This window comes from Anolis carolinensis, chromosome 1 (genome assembly GCF_035594765.1).
Source record: "Anolis carolinensis isolate JA03-04 chromosome 1, rAnoCar3.1.pri, whole genome shotgun sequence".
Lineage (NCBI taxonomy): Eukaryota > Metazoa > Chordata > Lepidosauria > Squamata > Dactyloidae > Anolis > Anolis carolinensis.
This window is the reverse complement of record NC_085841.1, coordinates 235,701,574-235,719,499: the sequence shown is the minus strand read 5'-3', so window position 1 is coordinate 235,719,499 and position 17,926 is coordinate 235,701,574. Positions and strand designations below refer to the sequence as shown.

The following is a 17,926-nucleotide window of genomic DNA, read 5'->3' as shown; positions in this document are numbered from 1 at the left end:
ACCATGGGGTGATAGCTAGGCTGAGGGCTGTTTAAAAATATCAGGCACATTGCGCCCTCCATATCTGTAGGACCCAGATCTGTAATTTAGCAATCATTTGTGGTCTTTTAATGCATTATATATTGGGATAATGGATAATGGCTTGTTAGGATCACAAACTATTAGGTAGCAGAGTTTCAGGAGTGTGTCTTTAGTTTATTGGGTAATGGAAGATCACTGGGCGTGTAAATATCTTGTTTCTATTCGATGCTCTCAGTAGACAAAATTTCAAGTATACTTTAAAATAACGTGTTTGTTTTACTCATAACTTCATGTATTTAAATATACAGATACATTTCTTATCAGGTTAAGCTTTAAACATTTAAGTTTGTATCTTTAACTTACAGTCTCTTTACAAACCATATTGCTCTGTATAGCTCTTTTTTATAACAGTCTACTTCCAAGAAACTCAAGCCTCAATATCTTCTAACTCCTAACACTGGCTTCTGCACTCTAACAGACTCAAGCCTCAACTGACTTCTAACTCCTAACACTGACTTCTGCACTCAAACAGACCCAAGCCTCAACATCTTCTAACTCCTAACACTGGTTTCTGCACTCCAACAAACTCAAGCCTCAACTGACTTCTGTTATCTTTTTAAAACTGAACATTCTAAACAGTCTCTGAACCAGACACATAGTCTGCAGCCCCCCCCCCACCCTGCTTTAAGTACATAGAGCTAAGAAAACTGCAAACCAAAAAAGATATACACTTCAGGAAATAAAACAACACGCTATAAACAGACAAACATCAAATAAAGGAGGCTTGAGAAGGTTGCTATCTCCAACATTATAACTGTATTCTCAATTCGATTCTGACATGACAAATAAAGAATTGGCTGTCTGCAAGGACGTTGCCCAGGGGACGGCTGGATGTTTTGACCATCCTTGTGGGAGGCTTCACTCATGTCCCCGCATGGAGCTGGAGCTGATAGAGGGAGCTCATCCGCGTTGTCCCCGGGTTGGATTCAAACTGGTAGCCTTCAGGTCAGCAACCCAAAGCGCTCTTCCTGGGTTTGATTCGAACCGGCAACCTCCAGGTCAGCAACCCAATCTTCAAGTCATCAGTCCTGCTGGCACAAGGGTTTAACCTACTGCGCCACCGGGAGCTCTGGGATAGGAGTAGCTTTGGGTGTTCCAATGCACCTTGGTTTGGACTAATGAGGCTACAGCAAAACAGATCACAATAAATTATCATAGAATCGGAAAGGACCACAAGAACCACCCATTCCAACTCCATTTTGCCATACAGCAATTATTTTTATTCCTATATGACAGAATAGGGTTGGACTAGATGGCCCTTTTGTTCTCTTCCAGCACTATATTTCTATTATTTCTACAATTTACTCTGGCTCCCTCTTGTGGAATTTGTTTTCATCTACTAATACATATTGCAAATGCAAACCTCGGACTTCAACTCCCAGAAGCCCCAGTCAGCTGAGCCAGTATTCAGGAATTCTGGGCGTTGGAGTCCAAAACCCCACAGTCTAGTTTCCAAAGCATCAAAATGCTGCTGCTCAATAGGCGCTTGCCATCCCATAAACTCCAGCGGAGATGCACCTCTGGATAGAGCAGATGCGACTTGCAACATAATATCCAGTGACCTCAACGGGATATAAGGGAAATGAATAGGACTCTGACTTTCTCTATTAGGAATACAGCTTCCGCGTCGAAGACCAATAAGCAGCTCGGGAAAGTTTTTGCGTCACAGGACGGGAGAAAATGAGCCAATGGGATTTTAAGTTTCTCTTTCCTTCTGAAGAGGCGATTTTCAGGAAATCGAAAGCGCGGGAAATTTAAAAACGAAAAAGGAGAGAGTGGTCGTTCGTTCTTTCTTTTTTGGTAAGTGGGCTCGTTTTGGGGGTTGAGTGGGTTGCATCTACGCTGTAGAATTAATGCGGTTTGACAACTGCCAGGTCTCAATGCTGTGGAACCATGGGCGTGGTCCTTTTAAAATGACTTCATAGAATCCTAGCGTTGGAAGAGACCCCGAGGGCCATGCAGTCCAGCCCCATTCTGCCACTCAGGGATACACCATCAAAGCCCTCCCGACAGATAGCCATCCAGCTTCTGTTTAAAAACCTCCCGAGAAAGAAACTTTGCCTTATCTCCCAAAGACCTTGTAAACTACTGCCTCACTAAACTACAACTCCCAATAATAATAATAATAATAATAATAATACACTATTTCTACCTCACCACCATCTCTCCCTGAAGGAATGCGGGTGGCTAACAAAATCTCACTTATCCAAAATAAACGGGCCAGCAGAACATTGGATAAGCAAAAATCTTGGATAATAAGGAGGGATGAAGAAAATTTATTATATTTATTTATTTACAGCATTTATATTCCGCCCTTCTCACCCTGAAGGGGACTCAGAGCAGATCACATCACACATATAGGCAAACATTCAATGCCTTGACATAGAACAAAGACAAGACAAATACAGGCTCTGAGCTGGCCTCGAACTCATGACCTCTTGGTCAGAGTGATTGGTCTCAGCTGGCTGCTCACCAGCTTGCGCCACAGCCCGGTCCTATTAAAAAAGCCTATTAAACATAAAATTACATTATGATTTTTCAAATTAAGCACCAAAACATAATGTTTTACAAGAAATTGACAGAAAAAGCAGTTCAATACACAGTAATGTTATCTAGTAATTACTGTATTTATGAATTTAGCACCAAAACATTGCAACGTTTACTACAAAAACAATGACTACTAAAAGGCAGACTGCCTTGGATAATACAGAACCTTGGATAAGTGATACTCTACTGTACAGCAAAGTGCCGCATACAGACAATACATAAACCCAAAACGATAAAACCATAGAATTATAATCACACACATACATAATTACAGTGTAAAATATTAAAATTCATAGAATGCAGTCATAGCTGTGGATAAAAACAAGTTGTTTCTATTGACACAGCCCAGTGCTGATGTGATGCCCACAGTAAGTCCTCAGACTAATCCTTAAAGACCTACATAATATCAAAGGCTTGCTTAAAAAGCCATATTTTTAAGCTGGAATGGAAGGCTTGAAGCAAAGGGACTAGCCTGATCTCTCTAGGGAGGGCATTCCAGAGCCAGGGCAACACCACCAAGAACGTCCTTTCTGTCGTCCCATGTATTCCATGGTATTGAGCCATGGCTGTTAAAGTACTGTCAAACTGCATTAAATCTACAGTGTAGATGCAGACTGAGTTGATGGGCCATTAGTTGGAAAGGGGCGGAAGGCATAATAACCACAAATGGTAGGATCAGTGGGATACCTTGGATTGATCTTGCTTTGATTGCCATCACTCCTTTCTTCCAGGGAACCCAAGTCCTTTCGTGGATCTCTGCTTCCAAATGTATCCTTAAAACAACGCTGTGAGGAAAGTCAGACTTCTGTGACCACTGGGGAAGCTTCACTAAACAGGTTGTACAGAGGAGAGCAGAAGCATTGCTTCATCATCCGATAAATTTCATAACAGAATAGGAGTCTGAACCCAACTTTCTTTGGCACTCTTTTAATATTGTTTTAATATTTTTGTGATGTTGATGTATCTCAGAGGTGGAGGAATATGTGGTTGTTTTAAGACTTGTTGGGCTGCAATTCCCATTATCCTTTGCTACTGGGAAGGTGGTTAGAGTTGCTGTCCAACATCTGGAAGATTATTTTCCCCAACCTTCATGCACTCTCTAGATTCTTATTATCACCCCAGGGAGAAGGCTGAAGATGAAGCAAAGGTGGCAAGAAACCATTATGGAAAGGGGCAGAAGAAATAAACTGAGTTACAGAAATGCCAAAAGTCTGTCAAAGGGAATCTCTATTGAATGTTTGTGGGTTACTACAGTGTAGGCAATGGTTGCAGAATTATCAAAATAGGGTTCATTTTGAGTTAACGCCAGGCATGGCCAAACTTCGGCCCTTCAGATGTTTTGAACTTCAACTCCCAGAAATCCCAGCCAGCTTACAAACCAGTTAGGAATTGTGGGAGTTGAAGTCCAAAACACCTGGAGGGATGAAGTTTGACCATGCTTGGGTTAACCTATCATTGGCAACTATTGTGGCTCCTTTTTTTAAAGTTTAGGATTATTTTTTTTTAAATGGGTTGCAAAATTAGATGGCCAAATTCAGCTAAGTGGCGTTCATTATTTACTGTCTTTATATTTACTGTTTTGATTCTGGTGTTTAATACAAAGGAGGAAACCATGAAAATGAACAAAATCTGGTTACCAGTATTAAAAAAACCACCAAAATCAAAACAGTAAATCATGATCACTATTCAAAAACTCCAGGCAATAAGCAATCAAGGGCCAGTTAACACCTCCCAAACAGAGGATGCCTCCAAGCAACAGAGAATAGGCTATCTCTATGCAGATGATCTCACTGATTGACTTTGCAGCTTCATGGTTACTCATTCTATTCAAGCTTGCTAACTGCAACATTCACATTTGCTTTAAACAGACAAGGGTTATTCCTCCCACCCTGGACATCCCACAGGTATATACACTCTCCACTTGCCTCACTGCCAACAGAACCTCTGAAAATGCCAGCCACAGATGCAAGCGAAACAGCAGGAAAGTATGCTTTTAACATGTAATTGGAGCAGTGTAATAAGTAACCATGAATCAAAGTGATTGACAAATGGATTACAATTTGGATGGCGTGATTTTAATTGTTGTTTTGATAATTTATGTTTTAATTGTTTGGTTTTTAATTGTAACTGTTATTTTAACATATATGTGCATGGCATCGAATTGTTGCCTGTTGTAAGGCCATCTTGAGTCCCCTCTGGGGTGGGAAAGGCAAGATATGGTAAATAAATAAATAAATATGTTTTTGGAACATGGCCATACAGCTCAAAAAACTCACAGCAACCCATCCCTTTACTTGCTTTGATGTTGGGAGTAGACACCATGCCATCAGTTAACATCAATTAATATTGCTGCTATGGCACTGGAAAGATCCATCATGTTGTATAGGAGTATTTGCAGAAAACTCTTGAGGATAAAGCACAAAGTAATTTTTTGCATCAGGAAACAGAGTTTTCTTATATATTGCTGAATAAGTCTACTTTTCCTCTTATTGTTGCTTAGTACAACATTCTAATGTAATTTCTTACCTAGTTTCCAGATGTCAGATCTTGTAGGAGAACAAAAGCGGATCTCTACCAATCACTTCAAAGGTAAAGAGTGGTAGAACAACCCGCATTAAGGGAGGAACCTTATATAATCTACTGATTTATCATGCCACCATTTCTGAATTTACCAATTTCTTCCCTTAGTTGTACCTATAAAAGCCAATATGAATCCTAGAAACAAGAAGAAGCGTTCTAATAAAAAAAAGCATTCAGTTAAAAAAAGGACCAGTGATGGAAATATTGTTCCTTTTCTGAAGGTATGATTTTAATTTATTATGATTGCTTAATTTCTATGTATCAAGCCACCACATGCTCCAGTATCTTGCCTAAAATTGAAAGATTGGAGACTGGTCTGTAGTTGTCCAGTACAGTGGGGTCTAGGGAAGGTTTTTTTTTAAAGAAGTGGTCTTACCACAGCTTCTTTGAGTCCTGCGGGGAACCTGCCCTGATGCACGGAAACATTAATTGCTTTCCTGACCCACTCTACCAGTCCCCCTCTGGCCTGTTGGATGAGCCAGGAAGGGCAAGAGTCTAGAGTACATGTGGTAGCTCTCACCTCTCCAAGAATCCTGTTCATATCCTCAGGCTGCACAAATTGAAAATTACCTATCAGCGCTGGACAAGCCAGAGCGAGGGTTACATCCACTGGAGCTGTATCAACTGTGGTGTCTAAGTCAAAGCGAATCTGAGCGATCTTATCTGCAAAGGACAAGCTCCTCACAATCTGCTGTTTCGTGGGTGGAATTCTCTTTTGAGCCAGGTTGAATTAGGCCCCTAACCACCCGAAACAGGTCTACTTGGTTGATTTTGTACTGCAGCAATAGTTCATATAAAATGCTCTTTTGCTGCTTTTATTGCCCCACTGTAGATCTTCAGATAGATACCAATTGGGACAGACATACGGTTATAATGGCAGACATGAAGTCCTGAGCCACTCCCAACAGGGCAGTCTCAGCATGGATGTTGAAGTCCCCCAGTACTATCAGATGTGGAGACTCCCAACACCAACCCCGAGACCACCCTGCCTAGCTCAGGAAGGGAGACTGTTGAGGAGCAGGGTAGGCAGTACGCCAACAGAATCCCTATTCTGTCCCGGCTCCCCACCTTTAGGTAAAGACACTCAAATCCTGCAGTCTGAGGGACAGGCCATCTGGTTGGGGATGTTTTCCCGATATAACACTGTAACTCCACTTCCCCACCCCCAGGCCTTGCCTGCTGCTGCACAGAGAATCCTGGTGGGCAGAGCTGAGAGAGATTGACAACCTCAGTCTCATCCAGACAGGTCTCTGTAATACATGCCAGGTTGGCATGCTTATTCTGGATCAGGTCCTGAATGGCAGCTGTTTTGCCGTTTACTGACCTGATATTAAGCAGCAGCATTTTCAGCCCTGGGGGTTGCTACCAAGGCTATCCAGATTATTTGGGATGGGTGACAGTTTTGGGGTGACCAACACCCTGTTGTTAATTTTGCCAGCTGGGCGATATGACTGTTCTGTATGCTATTCAGGAGATACATAAAACTAATGGGAGATACGGGGATCAGAGTGCTCTTAGACTGCAGGTGAACTATACATCCCAATCCCTACAACTCCCATAAATCATGGTGAATTATCCCCAAATCTCTCTAGTATGTTCAGTTGCTGATCAATTCCAAGTTGCTGTGTGCCGTTGAAAGGGTACGAAAGGGTTAAGGGAGAGGCAGTGGACGGGGTCATGCAAATAGACAGGGAAAGGAACACTGGGATGTGCTTGCTGTAACCTGCAATGTCCTTGAAGAGAATGACTTGGTGGTACTTAGCACTGGGAACTATAGCCTGTTTGTAGAGGCCAGAGGCTGTCTGTGGAGTGGACACCCATGCCACATACACACATACAGATTTTCACTTTTATTATGTGTATAGATTACTATTCAATAAAACAATCTTGTGAGCATTGCTTTATATTTACTCCTGTCAGTATTCTAGTGACACCCATTATTATCTAAAAACAATAGTAGTAAGTGATACAGAGAAGCAAACATTCACTAAAGAAGACTGGCTGGTCTTTATGATGATCAACTTGACTAAAACTGCACCCTAGTGCTCCCTTACTGAAAGTACACATGTGAAATATGGAGAAAAGCTATACATTGAGGGGCCTAGACAGAATGCTTATCAATTTTTTTTAAAGCAAATCACATAAGCAAAAATGTTTATTTAATATCTTGTCTTTCATTAGTGCTGTAATGAAGGATCTGAGCCCAGTTCAAGTGTCAAAAGAATGAAAAGAGGACATCCTTTGACAGAAATTGGGAATCATCCTGAAAGACAGGCTCCAACAAACACTGAGAAGACAATAGATGAAGAGCGAGAATTCACAGTGAATTTGGGTGATAGTGGAAAGGAGCATGTGGTGAAAGGCACAATCCACGATAGCCTGCTCAGTGCCCTCAAGGCTTCTAAAGATGTTAATGCACATATGGACAAAAAGAAGGGCAAGAAGATGTACTTGTTAGGGAAGAAAGGGATTGAGGGTTGCATTAATTTGGGGATGCCTCTGAAATATGTGCCTAGTGGCTCCCAATTTGAAATGAAATTTTACATAAGTAAGCAAACTAAGAGCTCTGATGAATTAGAATACAGGCAGGATGAAATTAAGAGCAAGGAATGTGTCTTATTCTTTGTTGCTCCAAATGCAAATAAATTTAGAACCAATGAGCCACTAAGTGATAAGATAATTAGATGCAATCAGCTTCTGAAAGAACATAGCAATCTATGTGTCTTTGCCCCAAAAGAAGAAACCATAAAGGATGCCCTATGTAAAGATGGCCGCTTTACGTCTCTTCTAAAAGAAAGAGATTGGGTGCTAATGGAGAATAAAAAGTCCATACCAAACAACCTCACAGTTGATTCATTATCTAACAGGACCTTTACCGTCCATGTGAAGACTGAGAAACGGGCCAGTTCTACTAAAGGTCCAAATAATGAACATGTCCTTCCTGTTTCTCAAGCGGCACAACTCAAAGCTTTGTATAGTTTTAAATCTAATATCCTAAACGCATATCCTGATCTGGAAAACCAGAGCGAAATAATCAATACCTTCTTTCAAAATGTCAGGAAGCAACCTAAACATAAGAATGATATTTTTCGCGTGTACAAAGAAGCCTTTTGCAAGAAGAAAAATAATTCAATTCCAATTAAACTGGAAAATCTCCATGTTAATCTCAGTAATTCAGTTGGGTATATAATGTGGGACAAATTTTTAAAGAAGGGGACTGCTACTTGTTTTGTCTTATGTGACAAGTACATACTCACCTGCCACCATGTGGTAAAGTTCATAGTTGGAGAAGGTGTGGAAGAAAAAGACTGGGCGCGCAAAATAAGTCAGTCAGCCTGTGTGACTTTCTCTTATGTAGATTCACACCCAAATTCTGATCCTGGTAACTGGTTTGAGCTTGAAGAATGGTTTGAAATATCAGATATGGATCTTGATTTTGCTGTCCTGAAACTGAAAGAAAATGTAAACAAAAGTTCACCTCCTGACGGCTTGGTGCAGTTCACCTTCGATCTACCATGCAACGGTCTTATTGATATCATTGGTCATCCAGATGGAGAAACAAAGCAGACAGATGGCTGTTCTGTTATCAATGTGTATGAACGCCCACAAGAGTTGTTTCATCGCGTACTGCAGGAACAAGAGACACAATGCAACCCCATTGAATGTGGAATTGATGCCTACGGTACAAAATGCATCCATTTATACAATCCTAGAGATTTCCCAGAAATCATTGATAATCATAATACAGTCACCTATGACACCTCTTTCTTCCATGGCTCTTCAGGTTCACCTGTGTTTGACAGAAATGGCCGCTTACTTGCAATGCATGCTGCAGGATATCTTTATAGAGGAAAGCGTAAACAGAAGAGCATAATTGAATTTGGTTATTCAATGATGTCAATCCTCGCAGCAATTGAAAAGAAGCATAAGTCTTGGTATGACTCTGAAATTGGTCCTTTTCTACAGGCAGGTTGTGATGGTGACAAGAATGCTGTTGGTGCGTACCCTACAGATGTAGAAATGCAACCAGTTGATTAGCTCAATCCCATTTAGCCAAACAATGGGATTTTTTACTTTTTAAAAATAATTCAAACTATTACACAAAATAAAATTACATTATAAGATTTTCTTTTTTAAAAAATAGTTTTTATTGAATTTAAAATTTTTCATACAATAATTACTTTTATCACATAGCAGATATATAATGTATCATACAATGCTTGCATAATTATTTTATATCTATTGTTGATTTATATCTACTACAATATTAACATTTGTCCATCTATATTTCTTCACCACTGTGTATCCCCCCATTATAAGATTTTCTGATACAAATTGTGATATTCTAAGGAATGAACACAAAATCATTTGTCATAATTTTCAATAAAAGCAGATCTAAATATAAATCCAGATGTAAGTTGCATTTATGTATCACAATGTTGAGTGATGGAAGAAGAAGCTGAATTGAGGCATGTAAAGCAATGATAGACGGGGAAATGTGGTGAAAGAAGATATATAATGGAGTTTGGATGGGTTTATTTTAGGGATTTTGGCTGGGATTCAAAGACATTGAGAAGGCTACAACAGCTATTCTCAAGGATTTTTTTTAGGGGAAACCCCCCTAAAAAGAATCAATACAGCTCCCATTTGTAAAAAACAAAAAAAACCCTTTAACAATCCTGAGTAATAGTGGGGGCCAGTCCTATTCAAAGTAGTGATCATGACATCAAGGCTGTCAGCTATTGATGACTTTTTAGGAAGGAAATCTTTTTTGACAATGGGTATAAATATTGTACCAGCCCGACGTGTGTGTGTGTGTGTGTGTGTGTGTGTGTGTGTGTGTGTGTGTGTGTGTGTGTGTAGGAATGACACCGCTGGGTCCCCCAAATCAGATGGCTGAAGAGTTTAGGCTGTCCCATGTAATTGCGTTCACATATACTAATGTAAAGGTAAAGGTTTCCCGTAACGTTAAGTCCAATCGTGACCGACTCTGGGGGTTGGTGCTCATCTCCATTTCTAAGCCAAAGAGCCGGCATTGTCCATAGACACTTCCAAGGTCATGTGGCCGGCATGACTGCATGGAGCGCCGTTACCTTCCCGCCGGAGCGGTACCTATTGATCTACTCATGTTTGCATGTTTTCGAACTGCTAGGTTGGCAGGAGCTGGGGCTAACAGCGGGCGCTCATTCCGCTCTTGGGATTTGAACCTGGCACCTTTCGGTCTGCAATTTCAGCAGCTCAGCGCTTTAACACACTGTGCCACCAGGGACCCCTACACATATACTAGACCAGGGGTCCCCAAACTTTTTAAACAGGAGGCCGGTTCACGATCCTTCGGACTGTTGGAGGGCCGGACTATAGTTGGCCACCGAGCAAAAATAATTAATAACATCAACAACAACAATAATAATAAAGATGGTTGGAAGAGACCCTTTGGGCCATTGAGTCCAATCCCCTTCTGCCTTTGAGCACCAAAAGCACAAGCAAAGCACCCCTGACAGATGGCCACCCAGCCTCAATGTTAATAATAATAATAATAATAATAATAATAATAATAATAATAATAATAATAATAATAAAGAGGGTTGGAAGAGACTCCTTGGGCCATTTAATCCAACTCCTGACTTTGTGCACCAAAAGCACAAGCAAAGCATCCCTGACAGATGGCCATCCAGCCTCAATGTATAATAATAATAATAATAATAAGGGTTGTAAGAGAAGAGACCCCTTGGGTCATTTAGCCCAACCCCCTTCTGCCCTTGTGCCGTGGGGGCCGGATAAATAGCTTCGATGGGCCGCATCTGGCCTCCGGGCCTTAGTTTGGGGACCCCTGTACTAGACTAAAGGAAAGCTTTAAAGCAGGAATGGGAAATGTCACAGAATCTGAGGACTGGTTTTACATACATACGACCTGCCATGGGCCACGATAACACAATACGTAGAAATTAAGACACATTTTTCAAAAACACTTTAAAACTTTTTGAAACCAACAAGTTTTTTGGAAGGGGGTTGTATCAATAGTTTTTTTTTTTTAATGACAGCTTCTTTGATCAGAATATTCTGAGTCGGGATCTTTCTGTAATATATTTTTCAGCAATGATGATACCTGGACTAACAAGTTTATAAATGGCAAGTCTCATAAAAATATCAGAACTGCTTTAGAAACATCTTTAGGTTTAAAAAACACTGACCCTGCCTTAGTGAATTACACCTTGATGGCTGTAGTCTTGTATATGCCCTGATTTAATTATTAACTATTTAATTATTAAAACTAGAGAGCAGTATGGAGTAGTGGTTTCCAGACATCAGGGTTTCAATCTCCACCTGACCACAAAACCCAGTGGGTGGCATTGGGCAAGTCACACTCTGCTAGCCTCAGATGAAGGCAATGGCAAACCCTCCCTGAACAAGAAAACCCCACAGTATGTTTGCTTGACGGTTGTCATAAGTTGGCTGCAACACAAATATTTCTTCACTGTGGAACTTGGGAAAGGATCTCAAAGACTTTCAGTGAACTAGATACAGAATGTGTTCCTTTAGATTCCGAAGACATAGAATTGTACCCGAACAGAAAATGGAAGTCAAATATTTTTGCAAAGTCAATAAACGCCATGTAGAGAGTTTGATTTTGTTCTCTGCATTTTTCTTGGAGCTGTCATGCAGTGAAGATAATGTCCACTGTTCATCTGGAGGGGTGAAAGCCGTTCTGGGATTCTGGGAGGCCTTCTGTCTCCTTCAGTGTCCCATTTGTGAGCCATAGCCAGGTCTTATATAAAATAATAATAATAATAATAATAATAATAATTATTATTATTATTATTATTATTATTATTAAACTTATATACTGCTTTTCTCACCCCTAGGGGGACTCAAAGCGGTTCAAAAACATAATAAAAGGTAAAAGTCAATGCCTCACAACCATTTAAAGAAAATTACAAGTTCCAAATCAATACCTATAACCATAAATTAGACAATTAAAACTATATAAATCACCAGGCAAACCATAAAACATTAAAACATTTAGTTAAATCCCATGGGTAGAATGGAACTATTCTAATTATGACAGGATTGGGGCTAAGTAATAGTTAAAAGGAGGAGGAAGAGGAAAATGAGTAAGAAGAACAGAGAAGCATAAAGCAAAGCGGGAGAAGGAAGCAGAACAGGAAGAAGGTGAGGGCATTGCTAAATTTCACACTTCCTGTTTATGTTGAGATTCACAAACTACGCTATTTGTTTGTAACATTATATCACTCTTTTCTTCCAGGGAGCCCAAAGTCGTTTCAAGGATCTTTGCTTCCCAATTTATCCTTACAACAACCCTGTGAGGAAGGTCAGGCTTCTGTGACCACTGGCGAAGCTCCAGGAAGCAGGTTGTATTGGTACAGAGGAGAGCAGAAGTATTGCTTTATCATACTGTAAATGTCATGACAGAATGGGGATCTGATCTCTTTGGCACTCTTTTAATATTGTTTTAATATTTTTGTGACCTTGATGTATCTCAGAGGTGGAGGAACATGTGGTTGTTTTAAGACTTGGGCTGCAATTCTTATTTTCCCTTGCTATTGGGAATGCTGGTTAGAGTTGCTCTCCAACAACATCTGAAAGATTATATTCCCCAACTCTGATGCACTCCCTCGGTTCTTATTATCAGCCCAGGGAGAAGGCTGAAGATGAAGCAAAGGTGGCAGGAAACCACTATGGAAAGGGGCAGAAATGTTGCGGGTTACTGCGGTGTATTGCGGGTTACTGTGGTGTAGGCAATGGTTTCAAAATGGACAAAATAGGGTTTATTTTGGGTTAATGCCAGGCATGAGCAAACTTTGGCCCTCCAGGTGTTTTGAACTTCAACTCCCAGAAATCTCAGCCAGCTTACCAACTGTTAGGAATTGTGGGAGTTGAAGTCCAAAACACCTGGAGGGCCAAAGTTTGTCCATGCATGGGTTAACCTATCATTGGCAGATATTGCAGCTCCTTTTTAAAGTTTAGGGTTTTTAAATGAAAAATGGGTTGCAAAATTAGATGGCTAAATGCAGCTAAGTGGTGTTCATTATTTACTGTCTTGATATTTGCTGTCTTGATTCTGGTGTTTAATAAAAAGGAGGAAACCATGAAAATGAACAAAATCTGGTTACCAGTATTTTAAAAAACACCAGAATCAAGAATCAAGTAAATAATGATCACCATTCAGAAATTCCAGACAATAAGCAATTAAGGACCAGTTAACACCTCCCAAACAGAGGATGCCTCCAGGCAACAGAGGACAGGCTACCTCTATACAGATACCCTCACCTATCGCTTTATTTGTTTTGATGTTGGGAGTAGACATCATGCCATCAGTTAACATTGATTAATACTGCTGCTATGGCACTGGAAAGATCCATCATGTTGTATAGAGATATTTGCAGAAAACTCTTCATGGTAAATCACAGGGTAATGTTTTGCATCAGGAACAAAGCTTTCTTATATATTGCCGAACAAGTGTAATTTTCCTCTTATTGCTACTTAGTACAGCATTCTAATGTGTAATTTATTACATAGTTTCCAGAAGAAAAGAGTGATAAATTGAGTGCTGTCAGATCTTGTGGGAGAACAAGAGATTTCTACCAATCCCTTCCAGTTCAAAGGTAAAGAGTGGTAGAATAGTCTGCATTAGCGGAAGGAACCTTATATAATCTACTGATTCATCATTCCTACCATTTTTTAATTCCCTTACAGTTATACCTGTAAGAGCCAATATGGATCCTAGAAAGAAGAAGCATCCTAATAATAACAAGGATTCAGTTAGAAAAAGGACCAGTGATGGAAATATCATTCCTTTTCTGAAGGTATCATTCTAATTTATTATGAAGAGTGATTGTCTAATTTTCATTTTATCAAAAACGTATGCAAGATGGAGGTGATACTGAAATATTTTTGATAACACTAACAAGATATATATCTCCTGATCTCAATTGAACACAGCTATTGCCTATGCATCATGGCAGCTATTATGAAATATATATGTTCTGGGTGGTTATTGCCTCTTTATAGTAAGGCCGGATCTTTTACAGCATCTCACGATATTGACTACTAATTAGTGTCCAGTGGCTTTCAGTACTGTTGACCATTGTATCTTCCTGGATTTCCTTAATGAAATAAGACAATGACAGCACTATTTTGGAATGGCTCTATTCCTTCCTGGAAGTGCAAGCCCAGAATGTGATGCTGTGGGATTCCTTCCCAGCTACCTCTTCAATGGCCTGTGGAGTACCTTAGAGCTGTGTTTTGTTCTCTATTTATTTACTTTATTTATATCCTGCCTTTCTCCCCGAAGGGACTCAAGGCAAGCTAACAACCACACACTTTGATCAATTTTAAACAAAACAAATACAAAAATTTAAAAACAATTAAACAGTACTGTGTGTGTTAGGTTAAAAATACCATTAAAATACAATAGATACAATTAAATGCATTTAAAACACACAAACAAGTCCCCGCTCCCCAAATCCCCCATAACCACCCCCCCCCCAATAGAAAGAGAAAGGTTCTTCAGATAACCTGGACTGGAGCCATATAGGGTTTTGTAGGTCAAAATCAGCACTCTGAATTGTTCCCAGAAACGTGCTGGCAGCTAGTGGAGCTGCTACAACAGAGGAGTTGTACGCTCCCTGTAGCCAGCCCCAGTTAGCAGTCTGGCTGCTGCTCCTTGGACCAACTGAAGTTTCTGAGCACTTTTCAAAGGCAGCCCCATGTAGAGCGTGTTACATTAATCCAAATGGGATGTAACCAAGGCATGCACCACCGTGGCCAGATCTGACTTCTCCAGGAACGGACGCAGTTGACACACTAGCATTATCTGTGCAAAAGCACTCCTGGTCACTGCTGATACCTGGGCCTCCAGGTTCAGAGATGAATCCAGGAGTAGCCTCAAACTGCAAACCTGTGTTTTCAGAGGGAGTGTAACCCTATCTAACACAGGCAGAATCCCTATTTCCAGATCTGTCTTACAACTGACCAGAAGCACCTCTGTTTTGTCTGGATTAAGCTTCATTTTTTTGCCCTCATCCAGTCCATTACAGCTGCAAGGCACTGGTTTAGCACAGGCACTGCTTCCTTAGAATCAGCTGGAAAGGACTGATAGATGTGGAGTCATCTATATACAGATGACGCCACACTCCAAAACTCTGGAAGGGAAACACTCCTCTTTTCCAGTTCTCTATGTAGGTCATCTACCAAGGCGACCAAAGGTGTCTCCATCCCAACTAGGCCTGAAACCAGACTGAAATAGATCTAGATCATCTGCTTCATCCAGGAACCCTTCATCCATGAAGCCACCACATGCTCCAGTATCTTGCCTAGAATGGGAGGCTGGAGACAGGTTTGTAGTTGTCCAGTACAGAGGGATCTAGGGAAGGTTTTTTAAGAAGTGGTCTTACCACAGCCTCCTTGAGGCTGGCAGGGACCTTGCCCTGATGCAAGGGGCATTAATCATTTCCCTGGCCCACTCCACCAGTCCTCCTCTGGCCTGTTTTATGTGCCATGAAGGACGGGTCTAAAGCACATGTGGTGGTTCTCACCTCTCCAAGAATCCGGTCTACATCCTCAGGTTGCACAAACTGAAAAGTATCCATCAACACTGGACAAGTAGGAGCCAGGGTTACATCCCCTGGAGCTGTTATCAATTGTGGCATCTAAGTCAGAGCGAATCAGAGCAATCTTATCTGCAAAATCGTGGGCAAGTTCTTCACAACGTGCTGTTTTATCGTTTGAATTTCTCTTTTGAGCCAGGTTGGATTAGGCCCCTAACCACCCAAAACAGTTCTGCTGGTTCGGTTTTGTGCTGCAGCAATAGTGTTTGTATAAAATGCCCTTTTTGATGCTTTTATTGTCACACCACAGCCCACAGCAGAGACGGAGAGAGAGAATCCCATTTGGAAGGACAACAGCACTGGCCCTCCCAACAGAAGACATAGACAAATCATGGAAGGAAGGAAAAGGGTACCCTTAACAGGCTATTTTATTTTTTTGCTAAGTAGAAACCTTATAAGGTAGCTTACAACCAAACCTTCCTGCTTGGGGAGCAAAAAGAAATGTCAGAAATTGCCCCCAAAAGTTTATTTTTACTCCTCCCACAAATTGGGTGATTTTAACCTGAGTGCAAGGAGGGCTACTTCATTCAAAATTTTGCAAAACATCCCGTGTTTTGAGAAAAATCCATTTCCTCACCTCTTCCTGATACATTGCGGGGAAAATGCTGCCCTCAATGTTTAAAAGACTCAACTACATTCATTTTGACCAAAATGAATGTAGTGGACCCACAGAATACCAAGTGTAGAACTCAGTGGAGTTTAGGTTATGTGATGAAGTGGTAAATATGACAGGTTAACAGAATTTAAGCTTACAATGTAATCATCTGGATTTGAACAAGTGATTGGACTGCAATCTTATTCTTATTCAGAAAGCATAACTTGGTGAGGTTACACTGAATATATAATCCATGTAGACTTGTTGTTTTAATTATTTATTACTATTCTCTAAAAAACATTGCATTGCATTTTATTTACTTCTTCCAGACAAAGAAGCTATCTGTTTAAATCAGTTTTCAATTCTGAATAAGCCTGGAGTGACTATAATCTAAATATGTTAGGTTGCTATATTTTGCAAATAAGAAAACCTTTACAAATAATATCTGATCTTACTTCCTGCTTGCTTTGATAGCACAGTCTTTACTCCAGTGATACCCATTATTATCTAAAAGCAATAATAGTAAGCGATACAGAGGTAAAAGTTCCCTAAAGAGGATCTTTAGGCTGATCAACTTGACTGAAACTGCACCCCAGTGATCCCTTGCTCGAGAGTACACATGTGAAATATAGAGAAAAGCTATACACTAGACATGATGTTTATCAAGGATTTTTTTAAAAAGCAAATCACATAGGCAAACAATTAATTTAATTTCTTGTCTTTCATTAGTGCTGTAATGAAAGCTCTGAGCCCAGTTCAAGTATCAAAAGATCGAAAACAGGGCATCCTGGGACAGAAATTGTGAATCATCCTGAAAGAAAGGCTTCAACAAATATTGAGAAGACAACAGATGAAGAGCGACAGTTCACTGTGAGTAGTAATAGGGGCCACCTCTCGTCAAACTCATTTTTGACAGGTGCCACGCCCCCTTGAAGCAGGAAGTCCTGCCCCTTGAAGCAGGAAGTGCCACCTCCTAAAAGAGGAACTCCCTCCTCCTAAAAACAGGAAATGCAATCCCGGGAGACCCTTCCCCCTGAGGTGAAGCCCTCCCACAGCCCACAGCCCACCCCCCCCCCACCCCTACCATAAGCCGCCCATGTGATGGGTATGTCTATGGTGCATGTTCCCTACTCCTACTGCAGGAGCTTACCACGTGGTGGGGCAAGCACAGACATGTTTCAATGAGGCATTCATGGTGATGCGTATGGGCTGAAAGGCCCCTTGCCTAGACTGACCCCTCTGCTTGAGGAAATGGGGCAGCCAGGACCGTGTGCTAGGTCTTAGTGGTGAGCTCTGTGCTCTGTGTCCAACAGCCAATGGATTTAGGCCCATAAGGTCATCATGTGATACTGGGAGGGCCCATTAGGGCGGAGCTTTTAGGAATAAATACTCCATGTGAGTTTTAGTGCATCCCTTGACTGCTTTCAGAGGAATGGAAAATATGGAATCACCAGATGGCCCTTCAAGCTCAGCGTGCCTTTCAGTACCGGAAGTG

General features: G+C 40.9%; 1 protein-coding gene and 1 non-coding gene across 5 annotated transcripts; both read left to right on the top strand.

Moving 5' to 3' along the window:
- The first annotated feature begins 1,560 nt into the window (after positions 1 to 1,560).
- Positions 1,561 to 9,614, top strand: fam111a (FAM111 trypsin like peptidase A). 3 transcript variants are annotated; one of them, XM_008110772.3, is made up of 6 exons: positions 1,561 to 1,881; positions 3,360 to 3,464; positions 4,497 to 4,532; positions 5,159 to 5,217; positions 5,317 to 5,429; positions 7,390 to 9,614. In XM_008110772.3, the coding sequence occupies exons 4-6, from the start codon at positions 5,166 to 5,168 to the stop codon at positions 9,244 to 9,246; spliced, it is 2,022 nt and encodes a 673-aa protein (XP_008108979.2). In that variant the 5' UTR covers positions 1,561 to 1,881; positions 3,360 to 3,464; positions 4,497 to 4,532; positions 5,159 to 5,165; the 3' UTR covers positions 9,247 to 9,614. The 3 variants fall into 3 exon arrangements, with proteins under 3 accessions (XP_008108979.2, XP_062823218.1, XP_062823217.1); XM_062967148.1 differs by having other exon boundaries at positions 1,563 to 1,881; positions 4,497 to 4,613; XM_062967147.1 differs by lacking the exons at positions 1,561 to 1,881; positions 3,360 to 3,464 and having other exon boundaries at positions 3,673 to 4,609.
- A 2,474-nt stretch (positions 9,615 to 12,088) lies between these two features.
- Positions 12,089 to 17,299, top strand: LOC103278864 (uncharacterized). 2 transcript variants are annotated; one of them, XR_010001803.1, is made up of 5 exons: positions 12,089 to 12,578; positions 13,747 to 13,832; positions 13,924 to 14,033; positions 16,087 to 16,185; positions 17,161 to 17,299. It is a non-coding gene; the product is annotated as an uncharacterized LOC103278864 (transcript). The 2 variants fall into 2 exon arrangements; XR_010001802.1 differs by having other exon boundaries at positions 12,093 to 13,832.
- The last annotated feature ends 627 nt before the right edge of the window (positions 17,300 to 17,926 follow it).

Bases quoted from the DNA above. Each gene is read 5' to 3' on its own strand.
- fam111a (XM_062967147.1), top strand. From the start codon at position 4,404: ATGCAGATGATCTCACTGATTGACTTTGCAGCTTCATGGTTACTCATT. The intron at 5,218-5,316 runs GTAAAGAGTGGT...TTCTTCCCTTAG, and splicing joins CTCTACCAATCACTTCAAAG to TTGTACCTATAAAAGCCAAT. The intron at 5,430-7,389 runs GTATGATTTTAA...GTCTTTCATTAG, and splicing joins ATATTGTTCCTTTTCTGAAG to TGCTGTAATGAAGGATCTGA.